Raw genomic sequence first — 12,028 nt, 5'->3', positions numbered from 1 at the left:
TACAGGTTAACTCGGAGGAGAAAAAACATGGATGCCCGTAAGACGTTTGGCATATCGTGACTGATTGGTGAATACGAAAAATATATAAGCAGCATGCAATTTATGGAAGCAGATGAAGATGAAAACATTGATATATAACTTAATAAGGATGACGGCCGCCATGCTTCATTGCCGTCACTGACGTCAAATTGGAAAATCGAGTCTCTGAGATGACACCCGAATTTCTGACCTGTTATTTCTGAGTTTGACCCCTTCAATTCATTTTTCACAACTCAGAGCTAGTTTTTTCCGAGTTGCGAGTTGTCTTGAATGCAGCATAGATTCTAGCTGTAGCATCACACTCAGGGCCGTTGTATAGGGGAGAAAGGTGATGATAACTCTAGGGGCCCAGCGCCCAGTGGGGCCCATAAAAAACCCCAGTAGTCTAATCTTTGTATGACTGATTTATTCTGCGTAAGACCCTGACTAATACTCATAGTACACTGTAAAAACTCAACATCTTTCCAAGAATATTTGTCTTATTTCTTGTCCAAATGTCTAATTTCTAGTCAAAACTACTCTCTTTACACTTAAAATAAGACTCATAACCTAAAAATGTACTTGTTTTTAGATCATTTTCACTTGTTTCAAACTAATTTTCACTTGAAATAAATAGAAAAATCTGCCAGTGAAAGTAAGTTTTTTGTGCTTGTAATAAGGAAGAAAAACTTGTTCCACTATCAGATTTTTCTACTTATTCCAAGTGAAAATCTGCTTGAAAGAAGTAAAAAAAGTGTCTAAAAACAAGCTGCTTCTAATATGATGAGTCTTATTTTAAGTATAATGAGATTTGTTTTGACTAGAAATAAGACAAATATTCTTGGTAAGATACTTGGGTTTTTGCAGTGTAATGCTACAATAGCATCAAAACAAAGAAGGCTAAATAAAAAATGATAATACATACGTAGTCTAAGAAAAAAAATTGGAAAAGTTAGGCGGAGGGGCCCACTTTAGTCTTCTTTAAGGGGGCCCAGAATTCCTAGCAACGGCCCTGATCACACTGAGCAGAGAGACATGATGAGTGTGGCATCTTGACATCTAATCCTTGGCCTAAAAGTGCCAGTAAATAAATATATTTTCCAAAATGCCAAAACATTTCAACACTAGCAGCAGTGTCACTTGTGAAATGAGATGAAAGTCGTGCAGGAGCTGTGTTTTATTTTATTCTACACCTCAGTGCAGCGACAGCCTCTTACAACAACAGCCTCTCGTTGCCGACACGAGAGCCGTCGAGAAGCTCAAAAATTGCAGTGCTTGATTACAGGAAAGCTCAAGTGGCATCATCACACACACACACACACACACACATACACACACACACACACATACAGCTGATTTGCAGCTTTGCTCTCGAGAGTATGTTGTTTCTCTGACCTGCGAGGAGATAAGGAGCGCGTATCTCCAGCTGGAAGTTGAATTTGTAGTCCATGGAGTTGATGGTCTCGTCCTCCAGCAGTGAAGCCAACCACAGCTGAGGGGAGTTGGGAGTTTGGTCGTGAGGACTCGAAGCACTGGTGTGTCTGTCCCGCCTGAAATCAAAATAGAGCCATCTTAAATTTATATATGTGATATCATTATTATTATTCGGTTTTTATCAGAAATGGGACCAAGTCACACATGTGCAAGACTCAAGTCATTTTTCCTTGGGCAAGTCAAGTCACCTTGTTATGGCAATTTTACCTGCAGAATCTTAAAGGGTAATTACCGTTTTTTACAATCTGGACCCTATTTCTAGTATAGTATACGATCATTTCCTCCCCCAGATAACTTTGGTGTCATTACAAGTGGTTGTGATGAAATGAGCTCCAGCCGCAGCACGGAGCGGCTTGTTGCTACCGCTAATGCTACGGTTCGTTTCTGCGTGTTTCTGACTTGTCAGAACAAAATGAGCAGCTGGATGAAGTTCAGCTTCCACAGGCTTCCTCTCCTCAACCTGGACTCACTAAAGCTCCGGCTAGTTGAGATAAAAATGGACCCGAATGCCGAAGCAGAATGATTATTATCAGAATGAGCCGCGCGGCGCTCAGAGATGACATCATCCAGGTCAGAGGTCAGCAGGTCAACCTACAGACCCCGGATGTTGATAACAGCTAACCCCGGACTCAGAGGGGAACAGCACTAGCCTATCAGAACTAAATATTGGTGAAATGAAGGAGTTTCTCTGCAGATAATGTGTTATTTAGAGGCTGCATTCTGCTGCCCTGTAGACTCCATTATACGGATATACGCGGCTCTCGGCTGGAGCTAATTTCATCACAACCACTTGTAATGACACCAAAGTTATCTGGGGGAGGAAATGATCGGATTTTATGCTAGAAATAAGGTCCAGATTGTCAAAAACAGTAATTACCCTTTAAGTGAAAAGACAAGATATTAGTAACTGTCAGTTTCCTGTCAAGGCAAAAAGCCCAACAATATATTTAAAAATAAATTATGAAAACATTAAATGAACAACACTCAAGTAATGCAAGACATCATGTCTCGAGTCCCCATCTCTGGTTTTTACCTATAAAAATATATACAATTTAAAAATTTACCAACTTCAGAATACACCAAACTTAACTACAATATATGACAATTAGTCAATAGTTTTTCTTACGTTCTGGAGAAGTTGGGGGACAGACCCTGCTCCTCGTTGATGGTCCTCTGGACCCGAGGCGTACACACCGGTGGAGTGGACACCGTGATGCCGCCGTTGGGCAGCGTGGAGAGCTCAGAGGAGGTGCTGACCAGGATGTGGACCGTCTCCATGGAAGGGATGAGCCCGAGGTTAACCACCAACACCGTCGTCTCCAAGTCCTCGTCCAGCACTATGTGTCCTGTAACAGCAGATTGGGTTTCATAAACAACTACTAAGCTACAATAAATCCATCAAGAAACACCACCACTAGTGCAGAACGCTTTAAACCAGATTATACAGATTTCCTGAACCTTTGGTGTCCTTTGAACAACTTAGGCGCCTCGTACAAAGGACTTTAAGGTTGTTTCTGAGAGTAAAGCATGACTGAGAAGGAAGATGACACCTTTAGAAAGACCTTAAACTAGCTTTATTGTTGCTGGGTTATGTAAGTCGGTAGGTAAAATGGTATATATCTTTAAAGAGGTCCTCCATCAACTCAACACTGAGAGAAACATGGGTAACCCTTCAATTTACAGGCTGTTAATAATGTGATAATGTCAAGAAATAGCCAAGAAATAACAATGGATTGCGTCCTATAATGTCTAGAAATAGCCTAAAAATAACGATCATTTTCATAGTAATGTTGAGAAATATCGCCAAGAAATAATGATTGTTTGTGTAGATATAGTCCAGAAATATTGGTCAATTGCAAGGACTTGGTGGAGAAAGATATTGCCCTTTCCCAAAAAATTCAAAGCATGAAAAGCATGTGTAATATTTTGCCCTTATGAAAAACATGACATTACTATGAAATTGATCGTTATTTCTAGGCTACTTCTTGACATTACTACACAATTAATTGTTATTTCTTGGCTCTTTCTTGACATTGTCACTTAATTAACGGCCTGTAAATTAAAGGGTTACTGAAAAATGTGCAACAAATAGTCTAAATCAATGCAGCAGATGAAGCTATTCTAACTTTTAGACCTGCAGTGCCCGATCCTACATTTCCCATACTGCAATTCTGCAACTCCTGTTGAAAAGTCCAACAAGAAATTGCAGCAAATCCCGTCACGAGAAACTTGGCAAAAGCACAACAAGTTAATTAACAGTGACATGTTGTTATCACCTCATAAAACTGATATATGCTTCCAAACAATTATTTCAATGTGGGTTTACACACCCAGCAAAATTACCATTCATTTGAATCCACCTGATAAATTTACGCAAACAGGTGTCAAATTAAAGGAAAAAGCTGAATAAAAGAGTGGAGAAACATAACGAATGCAGATGCTTCCACACCGGTGCACTGAACGGTACAATTACACAATTAGCAGCATCATGTTGTTGTTGTTGTGTGGCAGGGATTTTAAAACAAAATACTGTTGATTTTTAGATTTTGTACCAAAGGTGGCAAAAGTGAGGCGATCCGGTGGCTCTGTTATGCTTCGGAGATGCATCTTACCCGGCCTTGTAATAGACAGAAGGGAGATCAATACAGAGTTGTGGACGGTTATGGGGTCACTGAACAGTCTGATGAGAATGGAGATGAAGTGAATCGTATGCTTCAGTCTTCACAGCCTCCCGAGCACAACAACCCTCACACTTTCCCAACTCCCCACGGTCGAAGGAAAGGTCACTGGGACCTGATTTTTGGCAAGGAGGTTTATCTTTGGGTAAACTCTGGATGTCCCCAATTTCAGAATGAAAGTCAATTTTTTTGGACCCGTAATGCATTTTAACAACATCCATGACCCTTCAAGTGGAAAAAATGTTCACCTCCGCTCCGCCTATGGGATTTATAATGTATTTTAAAGTAAAACATTTTAACTAACAGATATCACCATGACACTTCCCAAGTTTATCACTCACATTAAGACAAATATTTTTTGTATTACAAGTTTTGTCAAATTTTATGTTTAAATATGTAAATGAGGCAATATCTAATGAAATATGCTAATGCTCATTTCCAGAACCGAAATCTGAACAATGGATGAAGCCCCTTTCAAAATTCTTGTTTTATTTTGTTGACATATTATAGTCAGAAGTTTTTACTGAGGGGATTTTGGATATCTCTTTTTATTACTCTGTAAATGAGAAAATACTGTCACTCACAGCCGTAAACCCCATAGAGCCCCATAGAAATCTTGTGTTTTTGCAGCTAAAAACAACTGGCCAGGAAGGGGTTAAAAATGTTGAAACCCATGTCAAAAGTGATTTTCATGTTTAGTCAAGACCCAGCCCGATATGTAGGCTATCACAAATATTTTGGGAGTAACTGATGTCTAAATTTTGTCCAGGGGTCATGGAAGTGGTAGGAATTGAAGGATCATCTGAGGGTTTTAAAGAGATTTTGGACGGTTCTCCGCATCACCGACATCAAAACATCAAATAATGAGGGAATATTGTTTAGAAAACTGGTGTTAGTGCCTCATTCAGAGACTTCAGAACAAGCTGCATCAAAGCATTTCTGGTATAGAACAACTTTATCACCTTACTAAGACAATTGAAGTTGCTTTTTCCTGTAAATGCTCAGTATTCAGTCACCAACATTTGAAAAGCAGGAAGGACAAACCAAAATCAATTAGAAACCAAAACAATGAGCTGGTGCAGATATTTAAATACTCCACAGAGCTGAAGGACTAAAGAGCCAGTCGATAATAATTCTCTGTGGGTTCATCACTAACAAGCAACCTTTTCCACGTTACACACAGTCATTTGATCCTTTGTTTATACGAAAAATATCGATGAGAGCAGCTTTAATCTTACCGCCGCCACTCTGCAGAGCTCCATTAGATGTGTGGTAGCAATCCAGATAACAGTCTTCAATTTTTGCTTTGTCTTTGATTTGCAGCGTTATAATTTGACTGGATATCATGGCCTCGAACCCGACAACAATGGACTTTTCCTCCAGTGGATAAATGAAGATTCCTAAAAGCACAAGCACAAGAGGGGGAAAGAAACAAACAAAAAAAAACATAAATATGTGCAAATGCAGTAAACAAACAATTACACATTCACAGGGCCGTTGTATAGGGGAGAAAGGTGATGATAATTCTAGGGGCCCAGCGCCCAGTGGGGCCCATAAAAAACCCCAGTAGTCTAATCTTTGTATGACTGATTTACTCTGCGTAAGACCCTGACTAGTACTCATAGTACACTGTAAAAACTCAACATCTTTCCAAGAATATTTGTCTTATTTCTTGTCCAAATGTTTCATTTCTAGTCAAAACTAATCTCTTTCCACTTCCAAAATAAGACTCATTACCTAAAAATTAACTTGTTTTTAGATCATTTTCACTTAAATTCACAATAAATAGAAAAATCTGCCAGTGAAAGTAAGTTTTTTGTGCTTGTAATAAGGAAGAAAAACTTGCTCCACTATCAGATTTTTTCTACTTATTCCAAGTGAAAATATGCTTGAAAGGAGTAAAAACTGTCTAAAAACAAGTTACTTTTAATATGATGTGTCTTATTTTAAGTATAATGAGATTTGTTTTGACTAGAAATGACATTTTGACTAGAAATAAGACAAATATTCTTGCTAAGATACTTGAGTTTTTGCAGTGTAATGCTGCATTAGCATCAAAACAAAGAAGGCTAAATAAAAAACGATAATACATACATAGTCTAAGAAAAAAAAAAAAGGAAAAGTTAGGGGGAGGGGCCCACTTTAGTATTCTTTAAGGGGGCCCAGAATTCCTAGCAACGGCCCTGCACATTCAGTCAATAGCAATCAGTTTTACAGCAGAGCAGAAGGTGGGTTTAAATTGATTGATTGATTGCGTTCACAGAAGTGAAGTAAACAGATTAGTCGTCTGCGTAGTAGCTATAGGACACTTACCCTCGATGGCATGGTCCTCGATGTTTTCATAGGTCATGGAGGCCGTCAGGGCCAGAGTGTAACCCCTCACACAGGAAGTGATGTCAGAGTCGCTGAGAGGCAGAGCGCTCCAGCTCTCCTTGGAAATGAGTCCAGGCATGGCGCTGGTTTTAGGACTCTGCTTGGTTTTCATGTGTGGAAAGAAAGAAAGAAAGAAAGAAAGAAAGAAAGAAAGAAAGAAAGAAAGAAAGAACAAAGGAACTCATCAAATAATGACTTTTCAAGTGGAATGATCAACAAAATGATTGAAACAAAAGCAAAATGTTATTTCATTATCAAATATTTATAGATTTTACAAATTATATTACTGTAGGTACTACTATCTACAGTTTTTTTCCTTAGAATATCAATCAAATCAAATCAAAATAAACTTTGAACTCATGGTTCATACAAAGTAATAAATAATTATAGTGATAAATAATTATTGCACTTCTCCTATAGCCTATTGCATCTTGCCTCAGTATTGCCACAGTCTCTGGATCTAAATTGCACCTTTTGTATGTGTGGACTCCACCATCAGCATCAATTTAAAGGTGCCGAAGGAATAGTAGGCTATATGTATCTATTTAAAAAAAAATAAAGAAATTTATATAACAATTAAAATGATGGATATAAAACAACAAAACCCTTAAACATCATTTACAGTACACAGATAATGACCAAATAGCTAATAAAAAAAATCTATCATATCCATAGACACACTATCTACTGTAATTTCCCCAGTGGCTCTAATATTATATTTCAAGGCCAGTTTTATTTTACAATTTCACTTTTCATACTGACAGTTTTAGTTATCTTATGTGTCACTTTTCATAAACGGTGTTGTCACCACATCTCACCTTACAGCCCGTAGCTTAATATAAACCCTGTCACTCTTAGTAAACTCAGAATCATTTATCAAATTTATTCATTCAATGTTGAATGCTGTTGATGGTCCAAACAATAGGAGCTATGTTAAGCAATGCAACAATCTAATGTTGTCAGCCCTGCATAGCCTACCATGAAAAAACGGGGAGAATATCAGTCCAACCGCCCAAAAGTCCGACCGCCATTTTCTCGGATTACCAATTAATCCGACTTATTCTAGAGGGTTATGGTTAGGGTTACAGAAAAATGGGAGGTCAGACTAATGGACGTAAAAATATAGAAATGTATGGTTGGAGAAATGGGAAGTCGGAGAAATAGGAAGTCGGACGACGGACGGACGCCATGCACCCGGAAAAAAACTGCCTCAACTTGTGTTAACGAACAAACAAGTGTTGTTAGCCAAATATTAACTGAATTTATTTGTACTTAATTGACCATGTCTGTCTTCATGATATCTAAATACCTAGGTTTGTTTCTTCCTATACGAAAATCTTAATCAAAACACAGCTGAAAAACTCTAAATTAGTTAGCAAGCCAGTTAGGCTAGCTCTTGTCTTAACCGTATTCTTCACTTTGATGTTCAGTAAAATCACAACCAAACTAGCTATAAGGGCCAGGGATGTATTATATTATCCTAGATTAGATTAGATTATATTATTACATGGTAAGGGCAGATGCAAGCCACTATTAGCCATAAGCTTTACTAGCCAGTTAGAAAGTGCGTTAGCTTTCATTAAATGCCTTTGTTATGCTAAATCAATACGATCTCATTCACAGTGACACATTCATAATTAGTTTGACATTGCTCTGAGAAACAACGGCTGTCTCGCTCCGTTGAGAAGAAGGTGTCAAGACTGAACCCATTTAACATTTAAAAGATGAGTTTTAATTATGGCCGACTAAAAAATGATATAGTGTCATTTTGTATTTTTCCATCCCATGACCCTAAGCAGTAAGTTAATGGTAGGATGGATTTTTTAAATTTACATAATACATCCTGTTTTAATTCTTATTCAACATTTTATCACTTTAGGGCTCCAGAGTAATAAAAAGAAAGTCTCATTTTCTCTTTTTGTCCTTTTCATCGCTGCTGTTACCTCGTAGCCCGCTGTAATAACATCAAACATGACAGCGTCTCATTACTGACTCCAAAACTAGATGAAAGCTGCTGTCTAGGTGTCAGTTCAATCAACCTGCTTTTATAGGTATTTCAACCTCAATCATTTTCTATGATATGATATTATAGCCTAGCCTATGATATAAAGCCGAGGAGCCTGAGGGTGGGTAACAGAGTTATCTTTTTAAGCATTTGAAGATGCTGCAATAATAAAACTAATTTAGGGTGTTTTTTTTATCATTAAAACACAATGTAATAGGAGAAGGAGAAGAAAACAGTATTCAGTGCCTGGTGAAAGGGGGAATAAAGAAACTTTAGATGTGTTACAAATGCTTGGGGAGGAATAGTAGCTATACAGCATTGCTAATTATTATGTAAGTGATAGCTCCAATACAATCATCTGTTGCTTCAGGGCCGTGCTTCACTGTTAACGTCGTCTCCACTGCCAGCAATCTTGGTTATATGCGCTGTCAAGGGGTCTGTGTGTGTCTTTCTGCTGCTGCTGCTGCTGCTGCTGCACGACCAGAGCAGCACAGGCTTGATAGGAAGTGTTATGACGAAAGCAATTTCCATAGAGACAGCTCTGCTCTGCTCTGATCGCTGCTGCTGGCCTGGCTGCAGTGCTCGCCTCCCCGACTGACCAGCAGCAACAACATCTTGAAAAAAAGAAAAAGTGCACGCGCCTTTATTGGCCTCACCGTGACTGATTGCAATTAAAACGCAAGTCGATTTCCGTCCATCAAACACACACAAATAAATCACTAGAATAATTCACTTAGGTAGAGAAAAGAAAATCTGAGCCGCCACAACAACAAGTTTCACACTCATAGCCTATAGTCGAGGCAGCATAAGAAGTCCTTCAGAATCAATATGAGATTCGATCAGTCTTCTCTAACAGCCAGACTGTGGGGTTTTAGGCACCGCACACGGTTATTTATGGCGAGGAAAAGGTCATTGAGATGCAGTTAGAGACGGTTTTTATTGCCCGTCTCAACAGTGCCATCATGTGTCCACTTTAGTCAGCCAAACAGACACAAACACAAACACACATCTCTTTGTCCCTGTGTACTAACAATCGCTTCTACACCTGAATAAAGAAAGATTCATGCACGACTGAGCTGCAAAACAACAAAACATCCTCCTGATGTCAATGAAAAGACCAGAGCAGAGTGATGCAGTGGAAATCTGACATGAACGATCTACTGTATCTCATATGCAAAGGAGTTTTTTATGTATCTAAATTCTTGATAAGTTAGCAGTAGTTGTCCTTCTGGGTTAAATTGACCCAATCTGTTCCCTTCCTCCATCTTTCCTTCTTTCCTTCCTCTTTCCTTTCCTTCTTTCCCTTCTTCCTTCCCTCTTCTTCCTTCCTTGAACGAATCTGTTCCCTCCCTCCCTCCATCTTTCTTTCCTTTTCTTTTTCTTTTCCTTCTTTCCACAATCCCTTTTCCCTTCCTTCTTTCCCTTCTTCCTTCCTTGAATGAATCTATTCCCTCCCTCCATCTTTCTTTTTCATTTCCTTCTTTCCACAATCCTTTTTTCCTTCCTTCCTATACCTTCGTCCTTACTTCTCCTGTTTGACTCAATTGACCCAATCTCTTCCCTCCCTCCCTCCTTCTATCTTTCTTTCCTTCTTTCCCTTCGTCCTTCCTTTTTTTCCTTAACCCAACAATTCAGTCACTGTGTCAGGTGTCTCTCTCTTCTTTTTTTTTTGTTTTTTTAAAGCATCCTTTCCTCTATGGTCCCTCAGCTGATAGTAATTAGTCTAAAAGTGCCTGTCCCATGGTGCTGCTCTCCTCTCCTCTCCTCTCTCCCGGTTGGCTCAGTCACATGAATCATCCTGCTTCCTTCCCTCCACAGGTTGTCACAAAAAATAAATAAATTTAAAAAATCAGCAGAGCATCAACTCCCGTGCACTCGTCATTAGTGCCAACCAGAGAGCAGAGCAGAGCAGAGCAGATGCTGTGGTGGTAAGAAACTAACCACCTGTTGAAACACACTAACACTGTCCACAGATCTGTTTACAGCAGCAGCACGGATCACTGGCAGCTTTAATCATCGTCTAACCGGCCTGACCTTTTTACTGATTTAAAACAAATGACAGGGACGTTTAATATATGCATCATCAGAGACCGAGATAGAGAAAGAGACACACACACACACGCTGCGCCATTAAAATGAAAATGCATCTGTTCTTGCTCACACTATCAGCCTCATTACCTTACCTTTCATTTGTGTCAACTGGATATGCAGCGAGGATCTCTCTCTCTGTGAGAAGTCCACTTATCATGAAAGATAATATCCTCTTCCTCCTCCTCTTCCTCTTCTTCTTCCTTCCTCTGTCGGCTCCCCCTTTTTTTTCCTTCTTTTTCTTTTTTTTTTTGGTTCCCTCTCTGTGTGGCGTAGAGGGAATAGGAGCACTGCCACAGGTGGCAGGAAACTACAGACACATCGTTAGTTAGTTAGTTAGTTAGACGTTTAACAATGCAAAGAAAGAAAGAGAGAAAAGAGAAGAAAAGAAAAGAAAAGGAAGAAAGGAGGGGTAGAGAATAAGGGGAAAGAAAAGGTGTCGCTGCCTGGCTGGCTGCAGCACTTCAATGAACAGCAGCAACATGTGGTTATACAGAAACTGTATTTATTCTCTTCTCTCCTCCTCCTTCTCCTCCTCCTCCTCCTCCCTCCCTCCCTCCTCGGAGTTGGAGAGAGAGAAGGAGGGAGGGAGAGAGAGAGAGAGAGAGGGTCCAGTCCTTCCAATAAATATTCCCCTTCCCATCCCCGACGCGTCGAGAGCATCAGCATCAGCACCACCCACTCGCTCCTCCAGCTCTCCTCTCCCTCCCCGACATGGACGACAACAGGAGCCTCAGGTATCAGCTTGTTACCAGCAGAGGAGCCGAGTCAATCACATAATATATATGTATGTACACTAACTAATATATATATATATATATATATATATATATATATATATATATATATATATATATATATATATATATATATATATATATATATATATATATATATATATATATATATACACAATACTAATAGTCGCTTATACACGTGAATAAATAAAGATTAACGAACGACTGAGCTGCAAAACAACAGCACATCCTCCTAATGTCAGTATAAAGACCAGAGTATGAGTGAAGCAGTGGGAATGTGACATGAAAGATGAAGATCTATATCTCATATGCAAAAGGTTTTATTTTTCATGTATTTTAAATTCTTGATAAGTTACTGTAGCAGGACGCTCCTGTTGTCCTTCTGGGTTAAATTGACCCAATCTGTTCCCTTCCTCCATCTTTCCTTCTTTCCTTCCTCTTCCTTCCTTGAATGAATCTGTTCCCTTCCTCCATCTTTCCTTCTTTCCTTCCTCTCTCCCTTCCTTCTTTCCACAATCCCTTCCTTCCTTCCTTCCTTCCTTCCTTCCTTCCTTCCTTCCTTCCTTCCTTCCTTCCTTCCTTCCTTCCTTCCTTCCTTCCTTCCTTCCTTCCCT

General features: G+C 39.2%; 1 protein-coding gene across 1 annotated transcript in view; it reads right to left on the bottom strand.

The window, feature by feature from the left end:
- vwa5b1 (von Willebrand factor A domain containing 5B1) overlaps positions 1–6,642 on the bottom strand; it is a gene marked incomplete at both ends in the record, with an annotated part of 68,142 nt that extends 61,500 nt beyond the window's left edge. The window contains 4 exons of the mRNA XM_083975277.1: positions 1,414–1,541; positions 2,639–2,858; positions 5,429–5,590; positions 6,504–6,642. Of these exons, the coding sequence (XP_083831403.1) occupies positions 1,414–1,541; positions 2,639–2,858; positions 5,429–5,590; positions 6,504–6,642 (649 nt within the window). The remainder of the gene's footprint in view (positions 1–1,413; positions 1,542–2,638; positions 2,859–5,428; positions 5,591–6,503) is intronic.
- Between the last annotated feature and the right edge of the window lie 5,386 nt (positions 6,643–12,028).

Source organism: Trachurus trachurus (genome assembly GCF_905171665.1).
Source record: "Trachurus trachurus genome assembly, chromosome: 7".
NCBI lineage: Eukaryota > Metazoa > Chordata > Actinopteri > Carangiformes > Carangidae > Trachurus > Trachurus trachurus.
This window is presented reverse-complemented; position numbering and strand designations above follow the sequence as displayed.